At 36.3% G+C, this 20,020-nt stretch overlaps 1 protein-coding gene across 11 annotated transcripts; it reads right to left on the bottom strand.

Moving 5' to 3' along the window:
* Nucleotides 1–8,511: 8,511 nt before the first annotated feature.
* Nucleotides 8,512–19,805, bottom strand: LOC103990532 (uncharacterized). 11 transcript variants are annotated; one of them, XM_018829181.2, is made up of 8 exons: nucleotides 19,687–19,805; nucleotides 19,245–19,319; nucleotides 18,956–19,044; nucleotides 18,652–18,852; nucleotides 17,255–18,492; nucleotides 17,101–17,142; nucleotides 16,065–16,572; nucleotides 8,512–11,919 (listed from the first exon to the last, which is right to left on the bottom strand). In XM_018829181.2, the coding sequence occupies exon 8, from the start codon at nucleotides 11,799–11,801 to the stop codon at nucleotides 8,787–8,789; it is 3,015 nt and encodes a 1,004-aa protein (XP_018684726.2). In that variant the 5' UTR covers nucleotides 11,802–11,919; nucleotides 16,065–16,572; nucleotides 17,101–17,142; nucleotides 17,255–18,492; nucleotides 18,652–18,852; nucleotides 18,956–19,044; nucleotides 19,245–19,319; nucleotides 19,687–19,805; the 3' UTR covers nucleotides 8,512–8,786. The 11 variants fall into 11 exon arrangements, with proteins under 11 accessions (XP_018684726.2, XP_009407983.2, XP_009407984.2 ...); XM_009409708.3 differs by having other exon boundaries at nucleotides 17,255–17,465; XM_009409709.3 differs by having other exon boundaries at nucleotides 17,255–17,349.
* Between the last annotated feature and the right edge of the window lie 215 nt (nucleotides 19,806–20,020).

Below are 20,020 nucleotides of genomic sequence, written 5' to 3'. Positions count from 1 at the left end.
GGAAGGCTGCACGACTAGGGAGGAGGAGAAGCGATACCACTTGTCATGGGAGTAGGGGGTGATGATAACAATGGGGAGGCGACAATGGTCGAGGGATACGATGACGCCGATCAACGGTGACTGATAGATAGTGATAACAAAAATGTCGTTATTATCACTATAACAATATGGAGGGTTTTGTATGTAAAATGCCATTATTATCACTATAACAATAATGCCGCGCTACATCTTTCTCGTAATCTTATCAAATTAAAAGTAAACTAGGAAGAAAAGGAGCAGAAAAGATTACGATTAGGGATATGATGACGCCGATCGATAGATAGTGATAACAAAAATGCTCTCAGTAAAAACCAATTAAAAGCATCATTTGGTAAAAACCCAATATGGAGGATTTTGTATGTAAAATATCGTTATCCAATTAAATAATATATAATATAGATTTAATTAATTTTTACTTATGATTATTGATCAAATCAAATTATAGTAAGATTCATTAAAGATAATTTGATTGAAAATGACTTTCCTAATTATTTATTCACTCTCGTCTGTAAAGTGACAATATATCTTAAGAACTATAGACATAAGGGGATTCGTGACATGATTAAAAAATAAAAAAATCTTTTTTCATTTCTTTTCGTCTCTCATATATTTTCTTTGTCCCTAAATCTATCGTGATCTTGTGAATAATAGGAGGAAAAAAGAAGATAAGTCTCATTGTCTTTGCAAAGCAATATTACAATATAATTCAGATTTGATGATGGTATGTTTATAGATTTGATAAAAGCTTTCTAAGCAACATCGAAAGGTATGCATCGTAAATTTAGAAAATTATTGTTATTTAATTTTAGATTTTAACACTAATTTTTTTATAAAATAATAAAATATTATGGTTATTATGTCTACAGTTGGTATCAGAGTCATGATTTTGAGATCAAATACTTTAGATCTATTTATCAGCACTCTTTACTCGTAAAATATATTAATAATTTTTTATTTACGATACATGAACGATTCATCAGTATTATCGATTTGATTTTCTATTTAGTCTATCATATCACATCATTTTATTAGAATTTTATTTATATTAAAAATTACTTTTATAGTAATAGTTATATTGTATTTAAGTCAACCAGTGATCGGAACTTATCCTTTCCTTCAAAACGATCGGCCTCCCATCAATAACTACGTACCAACATAATAGCTGAGAAACTGAACAAACGTACTGTTCTTACCTTCATAATAATAATAATAATAATAATAATAATAATAATAATAATAATAATAATAATTAGTATTATTATTATACATGTATTTTATCTTAAAAAAACCTTCATTATTAATTTTTTTATCAAATAACGTCCTCAATCGTCCATTAGTCGTCCCCACTAGCTCGTCAAACCACAAGTCTCGCCTTTTCACGATGCGAGGAGGGGATGGCGGTGGCATCACTGCACATTCGCGAGCGACGAGGAAGGCTGCACGACTAGGGAGGAGGAGAAGTGATACCACTCGTCATGGGAGTAGGGGGTGATGATAACAATGGGGAGGCGACAATAGTCGAGGGATACGATGATGCCGATCAACGGTGACTGATAGATAGTGATAACAAAAATGTCGTTATTATCACTATAACAATATGGAGGGTTTTGTATGTAAAATGTCATTATTATCACTATAACAATAATGTCGCGCTACATCTTCCTCGTAATCTTATCAAATTAAAAGTAAACCAGGAAGAAAAGGAGAAAAAAGATTACAATTAGGGATATGATGACGCCGATCAACGGTGACCGATATATAGTGATAACAAAAATGCTCTCAGTAAAAACCAATTAAGAGCATCATTTGGTAAAAACCCAATATGGAGGGTTTTGTATGTAAAATATCGTTATCCAATTAAATAATATTTAATATAGATTTAATTAATTTTTAATTATGATTATTGATCAAATCAAATTATAGTAAGATTCATTAGAGATAATTTGATTGAAAATAATTTTCCTAATTATTTATTCACTCTCGTCTATAAAGTGACAATATACCTTAAGAACTATAGACATAAGGGGATTCGTGACATGATTAAAAGATAAAAAATCTTTTTTCATTTTTTTTCGTCTCTTATATATTTTCTTTGTCCCTAAATCTATCGTGATCTTGTGAATAACAGGAGGAAAAAAGAAGATAAATCTCATTGTCTTTGCAAAGCAATATTACAATATAATCCAGATTTGATGATGGTATGTTTATAGATTTGATAAAAGCTTTCTAAGCAACATCGAAAGGTATGCATTGTAAATTTAGAAAATTATTGTTATTTAATTTTAGATTTTAACACTAATTTTTTTATAAAATAATAACATATTATGGTTATTATGTTTACAGTTGGTATCAGAGTCATGGTTTTGAGATCAAATACTTTAGATCTATTTATCAGCACTCTTTACTCGTAAAATATATTAATAAATTTTTATTTACGATACATGAACGATTCATCAATATTATCGATTTGATTTTCTATTTAGTCTATCATATCACATACTTGCACGTAATGTAGGGTCTCTAGTGATTGTAGAAATATCCTTGCATGCATGCTAAGTAAGGCTTTGCTTGTAAGACTGACTCCTTGCTCGTACTAGAAGATGATGGTCGACTCTATAAAAATGTTTTTCTAACGTTGCTCTAATAATATAAGATTAGAGATGACATAATGTTGCATTTACAGTGAAGTGTGTGCAAACTATATGGTTGAAAATTTTTTTAATCTTTAAAATAAAACATGTCAAAGAGTAAACTAGCAGCTTCATCTTATTAGAATTATTGTATTCATTATTTATATTTTAAATTATTTATTAGTAACAGTTCTTCTTTTAAGGTTATTATTTATCTCACACGTTTTGGGGTTTGAAGGTATCACTTTACTCTTGTTGCTAGTGATTATGAAGGTATCACTTCACTTTACTCAATTTAAATGACACCGTCTCTAAAAATTTTAGGATAGTTTTGATTCCGATAGGTAAGCAATATTCTAAAATTTAAGGTATAAAAAAAGTCTATATGAGCAGTATATAAATTATTTGATGCAGAGAATGTCATCACTTTTAGGAAATTCAAGTGTTGTGGCTTTCATTATAGTGTCAAGATTTTCTTTACTGTTTAATTTTATAGTTCCCATAATATGCCATGAGACATCAAATAAAGAGATAAAAAACACTAAGGATCATGGATGAAAAAATTTAGAGAAGCACTAAAGAAAAGACGATGTAGAGAATAATAAGGTCATGAGGAGGAATCACTTGAGAGACCAATGTATGAGTTGATTTTGTTCCACTCTTTGTGTCTATGTCCTGTTTTATGAGAAAAACTTCTCTAGTTGTTGTTTGTAAAGTTAGTACTCTAAATAGTCAGAGTAGAGGCTATCTTAGGAGAAGAGAATAGGGGAAGGAAGCACTGTATCCAACTTAAAGGACAGATTGCCTCTATGTCTCATAAAAAGACTTATCACATCTCTAGTCTTTTCTTTTTAAGTTGTGGGATAGGCCTTCATTAGCTTAAGCATAGGCCCTCGTTAGACTGGGATATAATCATCCATATTGGCATTAAAATCAACTTGGATTGCTTTGGTGTCATTGGAATAAGTTTGCATTAGCTAGAATTGGTCCAATTGATCTGCATCTCTTTGGCTCTTTCTAAAAATAACTTGTATGATGAAGGGACTATTATGAACTTGAGATTAGTGTTGACTGACCTCTTGACTAATGATTTCTCCTTATGGATAGCAAAAGTTAAGAAATATACCTTTTCATCTGAGTAGGCATGGACGAGTAGTTTTTGGTAGCTCTAAAATGAATTTTTAATTCTTGTAGTTATAATATTCCAACAATAGCTAAATCAGGTTTGATTTGGATTCTAAGGTTCTTGTTTCCCTCTCATTTTTACTAAGGCCTCCTTCTTGTCCTAAGGTGAATCTTGGGTATACAATCGTAAGTCTTAGGTAGGTTCTGTTATCAGGGTTTGTTCCTGGTTGGATTCCATGATTCTTATTTTGATCTTCCGTTCGGATCAATCTTTCTTGCTTAAATTTTGATATCGAGGGTAAGTCTTGGGTATTACTCAGATTCTAGAATTTTTGTTTCGATCCATCTTTCTTACCGTACTATCTTTCTTGTTTAGATTTTGCAACTAACTCGTTCTGGCTTTGGAGAAGTCCTTGGATTTTGGTTGGATTATTGGGTTCTTGTTTAGATCTCCCTATCTCTCATTCCTAGGATTTGTCACTAACGGTCAGCATGATCCTAGGTTTCTTGTTTTCCTTTCTCTCTCTCGATCGAAACTTGGACCTTTGTTTGTGACCGGAGACTGTTGCCATTTTTGACAATGGCTAGGAAACATGTTAGATTCTTAGTTACTTCAACCAGTGATTGTAGAAATATCATTGCGTGCATGCAGGCTTTGCTTGTAAGACTAACTCCTTACTCATACCAGAAGATGATGCTCAACTTTGTGAAAATGCTTTCCTAACGTTGCTCTAATATCATAAGATGAGAGATGACATAATGTTGCATTAACAGTGAAGTGTGTGCAAACTATATGGTTGAAATTTTTTCTTTGACCTATAAAATAAAACACATCAAAGAGTAAACCTAGTAGCTTCGTCTAGCTTCATCTTATTAGAATTATTGTATACATTATCTGTATTTTAAATTGTTGATTAGTAATCATCCTTCTTTTGAGGTTATTTGTTATCTCACACATTTATTCATTCTTTCATTGTTTTTGGGTTTGAAGGTATGTTTATAGATTTGATAAAAGCTTTCTAAGCAACATCGAAACGTATGCATCGTAAATTTAAAAAATTATTGTTATTTAATTTTAGATTTTAACACTAAATTTTTTATAAAATAATAATATATCATGGTTATTATGTTTACAGTTGGTATCAGAGTCATTGTTTTGAGATCAAATACTTTAGATCTATTTATCAGCACTCTTTACTCGTAAAAATATATTAATAAATTTTTATTTACGATACATGAACGATTCATCAGTATTATCGATTTGATTTTCTATTTAGTTTATCATATCACATACTTACACGTAATGTAGGGTTTCTAGTGATTGTGGAAATATCCTTGCATGCATGCTGGGTAAGGCTTTGCTTGTAAGACTGACTCCTTGCTCATACCAGAAAATGATGCTCGACTCTTTGAAAATGCTTTTCTAACGTTGCTCTAATAATATAAGATAAGAGATGACATAATGTTGCATTAACAGTGAAGTGTGTGCAAACTATATGGTTGAATTTTTTTTTTAATCTTTAAAATAAAACATGTCAAAGAGTACACTAGCAGCTTCATCTTATTAGAATTATTGTATTCATTATTTATATTTTAAATTATTTATTAGTAACAATCCTTCTTTTAAGGTTATTTTTTATCTCACAAGTTTTGGGGTTTGAAGGTATTACTTTACTCTTGTTGCTAGTGATTATGAAGATATCATTTCACTCCTAGGAAATTCAAAGCTTGTGTTGTAGTTTTCATCATAGTGTTAAGACTTTCTTCATTGTTTAAGTTCAGAGTTCTCGTAATGTGTCATGGGACAGCAAATAAAGAGATAAAAAACACTAACGATCATGGAAGGAAAAGTCGGAAGAAGCACTGAAGAAAAGATGATGTAGGGAATAATAAGGTCATGACGAGGAGGAATCACTTGAGAGACCAATGGATGAGCTGATTTTGTTCCCCTCTTCGAGTCTGTCCCATTTGATGAGAAAAACTTTTCTAGTTGTTGCTCGTGAAGTTAGTCCTCTAAATAGTCAGAGTAGAGGCTCTCTCAAGAGAAGAAAACAGAAGAAGGAAGCATTGTATCTAACTTTAGGGATAGATTGCTTCTATGTCTCACAAAAAGACTTCTCACATTTCTAGCATTTTCTTTTTAGGTTATGGCATAAGTCTTCGTTAGTATAAGCATAGGTCTTCATTAGACTGGGATATAATCATCCATATTGGTATTGAAATCAATTTGGATTGCTTTGGTATCACTGGAATAAGTTTGCATTAGCTAGGATTGGTCCAATTGATTTGCATCCTTATGGCTCTTTCTAAAAATAACTTGTATGACGAAGGGATTATTACGAACTTGAGATTAGTATTGACTAACCTCTTGACTAATGATTTCTCCTTATGGCTAGCAAAAGTTAAGAAATATACATTTTCATATAAGACGAGTAGTTTTTGATAGCTCTAAAATGAATTTTTAGTTCTTGTAGTTATTGTATTCTTGACGGTTCGCAGTTACCTATATGTAATAATTATCAGCATTTACTTAGAGCAGGAAATGTCTTTTTCAACTATGAATTCTTTCATGATTTCATTAATTTGAGAATTTTTTGTGCTGATATTAGTCAAAGTGCAAGAAATATCATTGTCTCTTGATTTTTTTTTGGAAATGTTTATCATTCCTCAGTTACTTCTAAAGTATTGTCAGAATAATTAGATATAATTCATTCTGCAATAATCAGGGTAGAACTGGGTGGCGAGATGAACTTGGTCTCTGGCATACTATTTGCCCACCTTACTCTAAAATATTGTCAGAATAAAAGGCAATAACAGAGGATTATAATTTTTGCTGTAAGGTGGTATAATATTTTGTGTTGACTTATGTTGTCACATTGCCATAAGTTTCTGATTACTGTTTCGCTGCAATCCAATCAAATATGAGAAGGTGCTGGAAACAATAGGTAAACAATTAAAGTGAGCAGTGGTGCCCTTGACATGAAATGTTGGAGAATCTGATGATGCAAAACCTCATGGAAACCACTACTGAGGACTTCTTGTAGGTTTGTTCCTTTAGTCTCATGATGCATTGTCGATGTGAAGTTCTTATAATGCGGATATGTATTTTTCTTTTTCAGTGTTTTTGAAATGTATATAACACACCAACTACATCCATTATTGTGTATGTGGGTTTTCATTGCTATATGGGCCCAGCATTGCCTTAATTGTGGCCAATGTTACTCAGTTGCCATGTCAATGTTATCCCCTTATTTTAATTAAGATTAACTAAAAGACTCTGGTTTTATTGCATTAGATGTTCTTGAAATTTGATATGTCAATACTAAATTCTGTAGTTCTCAAGAGGAAAAAAGTATATATTATATATGTATAAGAATCTTTTGCCTTCATTTTTTTTTTTTCTAGGCATTGAACTTGTAAAATAGGAACTAAGTATATATTATAATGGTTCATTAAGAAAATAATATGATATATTTATCATGAAAAATATTATCTCATATGGAGAAGCTAGTGCAATATTATAATTATTGTATGTTACACAAAAGAGTTGAAAATTATCCCCTGCAGTTTTGACGATATTATTAGTTCCTATTGTGATTCCAGTGCTTTAATCATGATGCATATGAAGTAGTGGATAACACAAAGAGCACCTGCAGGATTCATTATCTTGTTTGAACACAAAGGCATTCTTGTTTCTTTATGAGGTTAAAAGCACTCTCCCCTCCCTTTTTTTTTTTTTTTCTTGGTCCCCCTTTGATCTTTCTTTATCTAGTTTGCAGCAGATGCTGAACACATCAGTTGTAAGGGCAGCAGTGGTGAATGCAGCAGCCGCATCTCTTCTATTTTATTGACTACCTGTATAAGTTTTATCGAATGGTAGATCAATCTACATATAAGTTTTATGCGTAATTAATTCAAGTCATTGGATAGACCTATTTGCAGGGTCCGGTTCCTTTTAACTGTTAATACTTTGATTGCTGTTATTCTAGAAAGTCAACTGTTTGCCACCACCACTGTCGGTCTCTTCAACGCACACGGGTGGGAGACCATTACCTTAGTTGTTGTTCAGCGTAGGTTTAGTTCACTGCCAACATATGGACTTGTCACATAGATATCATAAGCATGTATGTATCTGTTGAAAGAAATTGTTGTTCCTTCGATGTTCATAAGATGGTTAGCCTTTTAAAGATTAGAACGTGATAAGCTGGTAGATCATCCATGCCATTGTCAACTTAGCAGTATCATCTTATATTTGCCCCCTTAAATAGAAGATTGTTCTAGTAACTCTAGATTTATGCAAAAATATATATATATGTTTTATAGATTTTATAGCAAATCTATCAAATCTTACAATGGCAGACGGCCCACGAGCCGGGAATTACTGAGAGTGGTCTCTGGCAGATACGTCCACTAGCAACGTTACGTCCAAAAGTGGCCCTTGCCGTCATCGTTCAAAGAACGTCCAAAAGGAATGTGGAGGTTTGTAGTGACTGCAGGGCGCCGACAAAGTGTAGCTCAGTAATGTGCATAAGTTGGCATACGTTGTATTTTACTGGTAATGCGCCGACCATAATAAATACATTACCAATTTTCAACATGATCGCTGTGAACTATACCGCCAACCATGCGATAAGTACAAAACAAGGAGGTTACCCTCCTGGGGGTCCATAGATGATTAAAGCATCGAGCACCCAACATCTCTGATGACAAAACAATATAGAAAACACGATCAGAGTAAATTAAAGATAAAAAGCCTACGACTCATCCACTATGTTAGAATATCTGCGGGATATACATGCACCGAACTTCAACCAGGTGCAACAAACTAATAGATAACAATCAAACCAGGGCAACAAATTTCCATCAGCACTATTCTATATCCTTATTCGTTTCTCCACCTATCATCACCGGATGGTCAAAGCCTGGCTGGCCATCTTCCACGGCCAACAAGGTAGGCACACTATCTAAATAACCTGGTTTCAGAAGCACCTATCATCGTGGTGCCATCTGCTTGTAACCATATAAAGAAGGCTCCCACCCGGCATCCGGCTCTTTCCGCTTCAATCCAACAGATGAACTAGAAGGCTGTGCACTAGTCTTTGTTTGATCTTCCATCCGACTTCTGTAGCCTTGCAGAAAGAATTGTTCAAAACTGCCACCCTCAGTCGATGGTGCACCACTGTTCAAGTCGACATGAAGTGGTGACATCCCAAAACCAGCCATATCCGAGGGCATATTGGTTGCACCTAAAACAAAGGGTGGCCTGGCAGATGGCACCCCAAGTCCTCCAGCGCCAGTAACATGTGGCATGGCTGCAGCCCCTCTAGAGTCTACCATGTAAGAAATGCTCCCAGGTGAATAATATGCTGCAGGAGCGGATATGGTAGGCCCAGTGGCAAGTCCAGCATAGCCACAACTGGGGTTCAGCATGTTCACAAACAGTGGTGGAGAAACAATAGTAGGCCTGATGTTCAGTCCATTTGGCAGAAAAGAGTGCTGCTGTGCTTGATTGGGATTATGCTTTCTTTCAACAGCAATCACCGATCCCATGAGTTTAATGACAGGATCATAAGGTACTGGCCCTCCATAAGATTCCAAGGCTTTAATAGATGATGCTTTATCAAGGTTGTGAGTAATGCCAATGTCAGGGAAAGATGGGTTGTCATTCAGGTCAAAGTCTCCAAGGGAAAGATGCCTATAAGATGATGAAGAAGCAGAAGATAAGCTGTGCTCTCCATTCAGTAAGTGCAGCTTCTGGGAGGAGAATGGACATGTAGATGTATCCGCATCCCCAAGGCAATTTAGATCCAAATTTAGCTTCTCTGGTCTTGATCTGACTTCCGCACATGAATCTCGAGATGGAAGACTAGAGGAAATAGGTAACTCTCTCACACATGTGAATTCATCATCCACATCATCCTCCCTTTCAGCCACGTTCAGATCAATTCCGAGGAATTCTGATTTCTGCTTTTCACCAGAAGAAGTCCTTTTACCATCTGGAGTTCTTCGAGGAGATGCTGGTCGAAAAGCACTGGTAGCAGCGGAACCCTTCCATCCCATTTCACCTTCAAAATGAAGAGGCGTAACAGGCAATCCGGGAGCTCCTTTCGAAGAAGCAAAAACAGCTATAGGAGAAGACACAGCAACAGATATTTTCATAATAGGCTTCATCTCAGGTTCATCACCACATGTATCTGCATTCAGGTCAAAGGTGCATCCATCCGTAAGAGACTTATCAACTGATTCTTGAGCAGGAATGGGTGATTCTTTATCTTTATCAGAGTTCCCCGGATCAGAACTCATGTGCTGCGTGATCTCCGACTCCTTGTCAGGAGATGAGGTACCAGAATGATCTTTTCCAGTTGATGAACTATCCCCACCAACTTCCTCAGTCACTGCTTCAATCTGCTCTTCTTCAGAACCAGGGCTATGAAAACCAGTCATTTCCCCAGAATTAACCTCAGGAGAGCTGCAAAAGTGCTCTCTATAATCGACCACCTCTTGTTCCACTGCTAAAGCAACTTGCCTTGCAACCTCTAATGCATCATCCAAACATCCAAGTCCAATTTCTGACTTCCGACTGATGTCTTCACCAGCCTCTGTCCCAACAACTTTAAAAAAATCAGTGGATGTCGAAAGAGGACCTTTCCGGTTCCTAAAATTGATGGCACGATCTATGTCTTTAATGGCACTGCTAGTGGCTTCCTCCCTTTGAAGGGATAGTTGACCATCATCTATGTTGTCAAGAATGGTAGCAGTGCAAGAGTAATCTTGAAAACCACTGGTGAAAATTGCAGCTGAATTGGACTCGGCTGTTATGACACACTTTTCCCTCCTGTAGTCAAAATCCCCAGCCTTTGGCTGACGTTCCGTTGCCTTTGCAGCAGAAGAGGTGCCATTGTCAGAATCCAACTTGCATGAGATAGGAAGTTCAGCAGCAGCCACCGATGGTGTCATAGAAGCAGAAAAAGCAAAAGATGAAGAATTACTGGAAGTTTTTCCCTGATTAGATTTGCACAGCTTATCTTCTTTCATATCAGCATCAATCTCTTTCTCAATATCAGGGACATCTTTTGACATTGGCGTGTCATGCTGATCAGCTGCATCTCCTTCCTGACCAAGTCGAGAACAAGTTTCAGTGGAGGGTTTTCCCACTGCAACACAACCAGAAGATTCTCCCATAACAGACAGATTCTCCAGGCAGTTCGAGACAGGTGATGACCCTGCTGAATTGGCAACTGCTAAAACTGCACTTGCATTAATGACATTAAAAAACATGGGAAAAACTTGATGTGGTGTTGGACTTATCTCCTTGTTTGTAGAATCAACAGGGGAGCTGTCTGAGGATCTTGTGGCATTAGAAACCTGCAATTCAGCCCCTGGAGATTCTGCTTGATCATTTCCTTCACTAGTTCCCAGAGAGCATGGAGAAATATTAACAACTGGATTTACTAAGTTCAAACAATTTTCACTTTTGTGCACATCCTCAGAAGATCTGGGTTGATTACTTTGACTGGTTCCACATTTATCATGGTCATGACAACTTATATCATCATTCCTTGCATGATTCCATTTATCATACAAAATTCTGGCCTTCTCCTTAATTGGAATGCTTTTGTGATCAAGGAGAAGCTCAATAGTAACTCCCACTCCAGAGGCAATTATCCTTTTATAGTCTATGGGAAGCCTCTCAAATGAGGTCAGTAATGAACAAATTAATTCTTCAGCATCGATGACATTGACATCTGCATTGAGGTTTAGTGCTTCTTGGAGCCATTTATTAAGATAAGAAAGTCCATTTAACTCGAGAAACTGATTAAGACATTCTTTATGGTCAGTAACTGTTAAAACACTTGCAACTGTACACCATTGTGTCACTGGATCACCCAAGTTAGTTGTACCACAGTCATTCAACTTTTGAATCATGGAAAGTAGCTCTTCAACCCTAGCAATATTCGAAAGCCCATCTCTCATCTCAGTAAGAGTAAAAAAATCTTCAAGTGTCATGCTGGCTCACAAGATAAAACTGGCAGCTAAAAATCTGAATAATCCACTCCTTGCATCATGCTGCTACTTGAGACATCCAATCACATATAAGATGAGCATAAGCATGTGATGTCTCCTTCTGTAATATATATAATAGCATCACTTAATCAGAAGTCTAGTCACAAAAACATAGTACTTGAAAAATATTGTTCTTTTGGGAAAAAAAGTAAAATTAACAAATAGTATGATGCCAGACTTAACAAATAGCATAACCCATGATCCATATCCAAACTTAACAATGGCATAGCTCAAAATTCAAAACCAAACAGTGCAAATGACTTATCTGGCAACTTCACGAACAATATTTATCTGAATCATTCTCATGAACATTATAGTGTCTTTGTTACATGCACCAATTAATTATAACTCTTTGATTGTCACGACTTATACCATGAACTCCACCACAAAAACTTGCACACTACAAAACTTTCTGGTCAGTTTCAGCATAAGATGTAAACACTAGGCATTCTAGGTCAGCAGAGATTTCCAAAAAAGCAACTGATTCAACACCTATATTGCATGAAGAGAGTGACAATTGCCACTTAAAAAGGAATGATCTTTTGTTAATATAACCTCTTTTTCCTTTATCTAACACCTTAGTAACATGCATCAATCTTTTTTTTTTCTAATTGACTCCAGCTGTCAGGTGTCTAATCCACAATGTGGTTTTTCTGATGGTCCAAAAGAAAACGTATCCCTGCGTGCATATTCACATGCAGTGGAACAGAAGGAGAAAACCATGCATAAGAACATCCCTCTTCAATGCATAGATACATATCCTTTTGAACTGCCATAAGCTGCTCAAAAAATACTTTGTGTTGGCAAGACATTCTATAACAAATTGTAGCTACAAACCCAACATTGTTACATTATTAGCCTCACCCTGCAAACTGCAAACGTACAATCAACTAAAAGATTCCTAGTAAACACAACCTTGTCTTTCTTGAAACCATTGAAGTACACAAGCACAAAATAAAAATGACAAACTTCTTAAAAAGAATTTCATATGCAGACCCTTGCTCTAAAGTTTCAGAAAAGCCTCATAAAGTTGCAAATATAATAAACACCAGCTAATGTTAGAGAACTTTCACTGATACCCTTCTAGCTATCAAGAGTTTTTAATATTTTAAAATCCAACAATCATCGATGAAGTTCTAGTGATCTCTTGAAGAGAGAACTTTTGACCAAGGTTCGTACTTTCGTACTGTACCAGAGCATCGAGCTCAGATCGGTATGGTACGATATGAGGGCGACGAGGCGATGTCGTTGCCTCGTTTCTTCTGCTCGCGTGCGAAGAAGAAACGTCACCTCGACGACGCTCGATTTCTTCTCCTCGCGACGTCGCCAAGGCTTATTATCCTCACGCGGATGAGGAAAAGTCACCGACGACGCCGAGGCCTTGTCGCCTCAGATGAAGAGAAGACGACATCTCATATGCAGCGTCTGGCGAGGGAAGGCGGCGACAGATCGGGATCGTCGAGGGAGAGCGACATCGGATCTCCAGGTTCTCCCTTTTCTTCTCCCTCTTCTTTCTTCTCCCTCGGCTAAGACCACTCAGTAGCGGGCTACGACAGTCAAAATCGATCGTCACCGATAGATTTAGGGTGGTAACAGGGTGGAAATAGCTCCAATCGACGGTACCACCCGGTAGCGAGCGGTTCGCATACCAGTGTGTTGGCGGATCAGTACATACCTTGGATCAAGCAGCTTAACTGATGAACCATAACAGTTACCATGGTAACCACTGAGGTGGCACTAAGCCATGAGCTACAATGAACAGCTCAAGCCCAATCTCTTCTTTAGTTGACAGAACCATATAAAGTGGTGAAGAGAAATTTTTCGATAATGATTCTGATACATCGAGCTCTAATGCTTACGTAAATAAGAAAATCTCCCTGTTAAGATAGTAGTGAATAAGATTATCATTACTTGATCCTCATAATCATCTTTTACTTTACAACCATCTAACACAAGGCCTTAATATATTACATTTCTCACTTTCCTGACAATATAAAAGATTGCAAATTATTAAGATTTCAAATACCAATCAGATTTTTAGATACTGCCCAGTATTTTCCAGTCCAACGTAGGACCAAAATTGAATCAAATAACTTGGTACCAGTCAATACATATTCTTTCATTATACTTCCACTCGTACCAAGTGATACAAATCGGTGAACCACCCCATATTTAAATCTTGAATTAGATTAGATTGTGATATTTTATCCATGATCCATATCCAAACTTAACAATGGCATAGCTCAAAATTCAAAACCAAACAGTGCAAATGACTTATCTGGCAACTTCACGAACAAATAGCATAACCCATGATCCATATCCAAACTTAACAATAGCATAGCTCAAAATTCAAAACCAAACAGTGCAAATGACTTATCTGGCAACTTCACGAACAAAAATATCATGAATTATACAGTAATTCCACTTTTCATGAAACATTTGCATTGAACCATAGAAAAATATTTGTTGTCATAGTAAGATATTTATTTTATTTCCTGTGAAACCTTAAATGATAAAAATCCCATTTATAGTACACTTAGGACTCTTCAAATTCTATCATACTAAGTAGGCAACTTTCCAGAACCAGGCTATACCTAAAGTAGGAATTTGTAATACCAACACTGGCTCAAAACAGAAACATCAAAGTACCCCCAACAACACCTGAAAATGATGATGAAATTCCTCCAATGAAATCAAAGAAAAAAAAAAGTGCAACTGAGACTCAAACTTAAATGAACTTAGATTTGAATCACACAAAAAAATTATATGAACCGGCTCAAAAAAAAATTTCTTTCAGTTAGTTGATTTGTTTCTTCAGAATTTTATGACTTTTCATCTAGTGATCCAACAATAAAATTTTCAGTTTTGGCTTTCAAGTCATCTCACCTGTCACAAGATACCAGATTGCCAAAAAAACAGGCACTACAACATCACGTTCAACATGTTTGTTGTACATTGCCCCTGGGAGTAGCTTGTTTTTTTGCTATGAATATTCAAGGAAAAAAATGATCCATGTAGGTAGTTGATAATGCTGCAATTCCTATGGTGTCTGGTTAAATGTTAGTGTTCATCTTGTTACTCACTCTTTGAAGGCACATCCATGAACTGTGTGTGTAAATCTTCTTCAGAACTTAGGCCACAGCAAACGGCCTTGTGATTCTTCAAATTTCAATCAAAACATCTCAACTCTGACTCCACCCTTATTTTCCCTTGCAAATCATTTCTATGTTATAGGCAACACCATACCTATTCTCAATAAAATTGGATCCTAAAGGGTGAAATCATTGAAATATAAATATTCCATCGGTTTTCTAGGTTCAGTGCTGATACCAATATAAATGCAAGATCAGCAAGTGGGTAAAGAGAGTAAGTACCGGAGGGACAACAAAAATGGAAAAAAAAAAAGAAAAAAGATACAAGTCATAAGAGAGTAAAGAAGCATGTAAAACCAAGGGAACTTAATTCCATGAATCAAAACTCAATATGCAATTTAGTACTAGCCAAGAAATGCTTGTCATGCGAACTTTGTCAAACAATCAATCCACTCCTACGATGAAGTGAAATTACCCTCTCAACATCATTTCATTTTATTATTAAAAGAACACATCACACTCTTGTGGGTATTTGACTGCGTGTTTCAAAAGATGAAACTAAATCATAAAAGTTAAAGAAGAGAAGATAAACAACCTTGGTTGTAGAATTTTGGCCAATGATCACTGAAAATTCATACGAGTAACAATCCACAAACTAAAGAAAGGAACTAAATCCTGAGAGCTAATATTCACCAACGATCACCAGAATACATCTAAGACGAGCAATCCACAAACATCAAAATGAAATTAAACCGTAATGGTTCACGAAGCTATTAACCACAAGTCCTTCGTTAATCTGAACTTGGCAAGAAACCCGGAAGATGAAATTAAGTAGCGAGAAAAGATCAGCAATTCTACAAGAAAGAAATATCAAACACATATTCAGTATAAAAAAAAAGAAATAAAGATCCAACCACCGAGGCAGTAAACAAAAACCCTAATGATTTCTCTTCGAAGAATCAAGAAACTAAATAAAGAACGCCAGGCCGAACCATTAAAAGAAAAAAACAAAAAGCAAGAAACACGGTGTTTGACAGGGTAGCGGTGCCGAAAAGCAACGATAGAAGTAGGGATCACTGTATAACTCGAGGAAAGGGAAGGGGTTGGGGATTACCGCGACTCGGCCGCCGGAGAAGAACGAAACCCTAAGAATCCGGATTCGGAAGCTAGATAAGCTCCGTCTTCGACAGCCTTTCTCTCGTTGTCGCTCACGCTTTCCTTGCACGTCAGTCGTCTCTCTCGCACCTCTCTGTTCCTTCTTCGTCTAACCCTCGGTATCTTCAGCGGTCGTTCGGTTTGGCTCCGATGGCAACCATTCTTTCTCTCTTCCCACCTCCACTGTATTGTTTATTTCCCACATCCCATCCTATAAACTTTATTTTTTTCGATATTAAAAAATAATAATACTAATAATTGCTTTATTCCCAGCACGTGCTAGCGGGGCCCGCCCGAGGGAGGCGGAGTGGCTCGTGCAGCAGAGGTGAGCGACTAATGATAGCAGTTGGGATCTGTCGAGTCTCTTTGGTTTGGCGGTGTGCAGCCCAGAGCCCAGATCTTTCGGACGTAGAGACAGCTGGGCGCAGCTGTTGGTGCTTGAGCTTTTTAAGTCCCTTAAAAAAAAACTGTGGAAATAAAATAAGTGGAGTTTGATATAGAAAACATTAAAAATTATATTAAAGAATTAATACAAGGCTTGTTAAAAAAATAATTCATGATTCATTTGTAGTAAAAGAGAAAAATATATACATATTTTAAAACATAATGGATACAGATTATATAACGAAATGAATGAATAAGCATAACATGTGAATTTATCATGGACGATAAGAGTTTAGATGGTAACGTTTCTATCGACCTTCAGTCAAATGAAGAGTCATGGTTGACAGATTTCTTTTTTTTCTCTTAGTAAGCTGAATAGGCGAGCACTACTACATCAATCATCCAACCAATACAAGAATAATTTATTTCTATTTGGAAACGGCCAGATCAAATTAAAATATTTCTCATCCAAATTTGAAATGAACACATAATAGGCAAAGGAAATAACCACCGAATATGCTGAAGTTTTCTCCATTAGGAAGATGATTGATTCCTAGGAACACTAGAACTTAAGTAACTAGCTAACTAATTATGTCTGTAAAAGGACTGACCTTAAGTCATGGCAGGTCTCATCTGGCTGCCTAAAGCTCAACCTGATACCATTAAAAGAACAGAAGAGATGTCAGTACAAATGGATGTGCATTGTGGAGTAATCAGAATCTGCAAAATAATAGGAAGAATCACAGAGGGAGAGAAAAATAATACAGGTGTCTTCCTTTAGTCGTCTACTCCCAAATCCCTTCCTTTTCGCTGTGCGTTTCAGCATCAGAATCTGCACCAGTGTCAGATTCTGCATCTTCCTGGTTTCCATATTGTCGTACAAGAATTGTAGAACCCGATATGAGTGAAATGTCAAAGGGAACAACGAATAAAGAACTACCATTTGGGATCTTACACCTGAATCTGTGTCGTCGTCCTTGGACAGCGGTTAAAAATAAGATAAGCTTAGTGAATAAAGTTCAAAATGTACATGTTTCATTTAGAAAACCTCAAAGCCGAGGATTGAGTGCTACAGAGCAAAACAATTTTTCAAACCTACAAGGATAAGATCACCCAACTTAACTAATACATGTGTATAAACACACGCTCACACAATGGTCTCCAAGTTATCAAGAAAAATCCACAGGGATAACAAGATCAAATAGACCCACAAATCCACAACAGAGGTAAACATAACAGTGAAGCTTGGCCTAATAAAAGAGATCAATGTATGTAAAATCTTAAAATCACACCTTTTTGGTGATTTAATTAGGACAATCAATTATGTCAATGACTTCAATGGGAAAATATATGTGCATGCTGATAACTATGCACAAAATCATTCAACTAAGTATCTACTTAAGGTTCCTACCCCTGCAAACTTGAGTAAGTTATCACACCGTTATCTGCTGAAATTGACTAAATTAATCAAAAAAGCCAAATGATGAAGTTGACAGCAAAGGGGCCCTCACAAGCAATTTTATGCAAGGCATATGGTTGGAGAGGCCAGTTAAATGGCTATAACCTAAGTTGTTTTCGAGTGGTATTGGTTTGGATAAAAATAATTGAGGCCTTCTAATGGACTAATTCTTGACATCTCATGTAGTCTCAGTGAGATCTTTGTAAAAAGAGAGAATAGATGAAATAATTATATCAAATTGATAAAATTTAAAAATAAGTAGGTAAGACAGAAAACATGTTTGTACTGCAAGATCCACATTGTGAGAGTTACCCTCTTGGCAGTAGGATTCTTGACTTTATTTTGGAGGAAGAATATCCCAGTCAACGCACAAACTCCCTGACCTCTTTGTTATCAATGAATAACTATAGGTAGCATCAGAGGGAATGATGGAATTGTACATGAGTTAGATGATTAGTCTCACATGGAACTTCCTTCTTAATTGAATGGTTCCTATCACGTGCAAGGATAGCATGAACCTTTTTGGTACTATAACCACACATATCTGCTGAACACGATATTGCAATTATCAAATTTATCCCAATAAATAAGTTAGGTCATCAACAATGAATATATTAGAGATAGATCTAAAGAATCAAAATATGAAGTATGAATGCTGTAGATAATGGAAATGACAAGGCATTTAAAGATAGTTCAGTAAAACCTCTAGGAAGTCTCCCTGCCAATTTTTTGTTGATCAACTTTGCCGCTGAGCAGCTTCGCATAGCCACCCTACGCAGTCAAGTTTTTGTTCACATGCATCTGAGAATTGCAAAACTAATGTCTTATTCTTGTTGCTGAACTCTGGTAACCATGCTAGATGGAACAGAACATATATTCTTCCGAAGTTCTGATGGCCTGCAACCTTAGATTTAATGAGAAGAAGTTTAAACATGGCAAGTGTTGCCTTCAAGTGCAGCATTGTAATGCTTGGAACAACGAAAGCTAATGTAAATATAGTGGACTACCTTTATCTTCAATGTTGCCATTCCATTTGCCTTTTCCAATCCTTCCAATCCCAACTTGACCCACCGATTCACAAATTAATCTAAAATATCTATGAAGAAATTCACATCAAAAGAAAATGAAAATAAAAAACTGATCTCAATAAGGCATTATGAAAGAGCAATTGACCAATCAAATTTAACTAAAAATGAAACTACTACAATCAGCTGCAATACAATTAGGTAAACAACAAGAACCGAATGTTATTCTAAGCATCAATTTGAGATGTTTAGCATAGAATTCAATTCTTACATCTTATGCCAAAGTAGATCAAGCCGTCTGGTCCTCATCACACCTACGAAACAACCAACCAACTGCTACGATAACCTTCATGAATAGAGCATAAGCCATAAACCCTAACACGGTATCTAAAACACTAATTGATTTAGAAAAGAAGATGTAAAACACAAAGTAAACTTATAAGCATGATTTTAACTAAATAAGCATTAGTAAACACATTATTTAGCAATTCAAACAAAGCTTCTTATGAACCTCTACAAATTTAGATGAAACAGTGGTTTGGTTAACGAAAGTAGAGCAGATCATTAGAAACGCAGGAAGCAGACAGTAAGCTACCAATGGATCATAGAAACATGATATCGATCGCACAGGGGAGAGAGATGCTGGAGCAGGAGAAGTAGAAAAGGTCGGACATCGATGGAAAGATGTAGGCCGATTTGGGGGAGGTATGTACCTGCGAATCGCTACTCAAAGAAGATCTCCACGACCACGGAGGGCGCCACCGCGATGGCCGCAGCGACAGGGGGGCTCCATCGGATCGCCATTGCACAAGGTTGCCCTATTATTCGGGAGGGACGCGCGAAAACAGTAGCTCATGGATTTATACACGAAGGAAACCGATAAAGAAACGGTGAAGGGAACCCATGGTGCAGTTACCGCTCGCTTCGACGCAGCCTTTCGTTTCTTAGCTATTCGAATCAAAGAAAGCCAAACATAGCGACACGGTTGGCACGAAAGACATAGTAATGCGTGGCATAAATCCCTTTCTCTTTGGTTAGAAAAAGTGG

The sequence above is a fragment of the Musa acuminata genome, chromosome BXJ3-7 (genome assembly GCF_036884655.1).
Source record: "Musa acuminata AAA Group cultivar baxijiao chromosome BXJ3-7, Cavendish_Baxijiao_AAA, whole genome shotgun sequence".
Lineage (NCBI taxonomy): Eukaryota > Viridiplantae > Streptophyta > Magnoliopsida > Zingiberales > Musaceae > Musa > Musa acuminata.
Note: the sequence above shows the minus strand (reverse complement) of the source record. Positions and strands in the feature narration are given on the sequence as shown.

What these genes read in the sequence shown, in the direction of transcription:
- LOC103990532 (XM_018829182.2), bottom strand. Translation starts at nt 11,801, where the DNA reads ATGACACTTGAAGATTTTTTTACTCTTACTGAGATGAGAGATGGGCTT.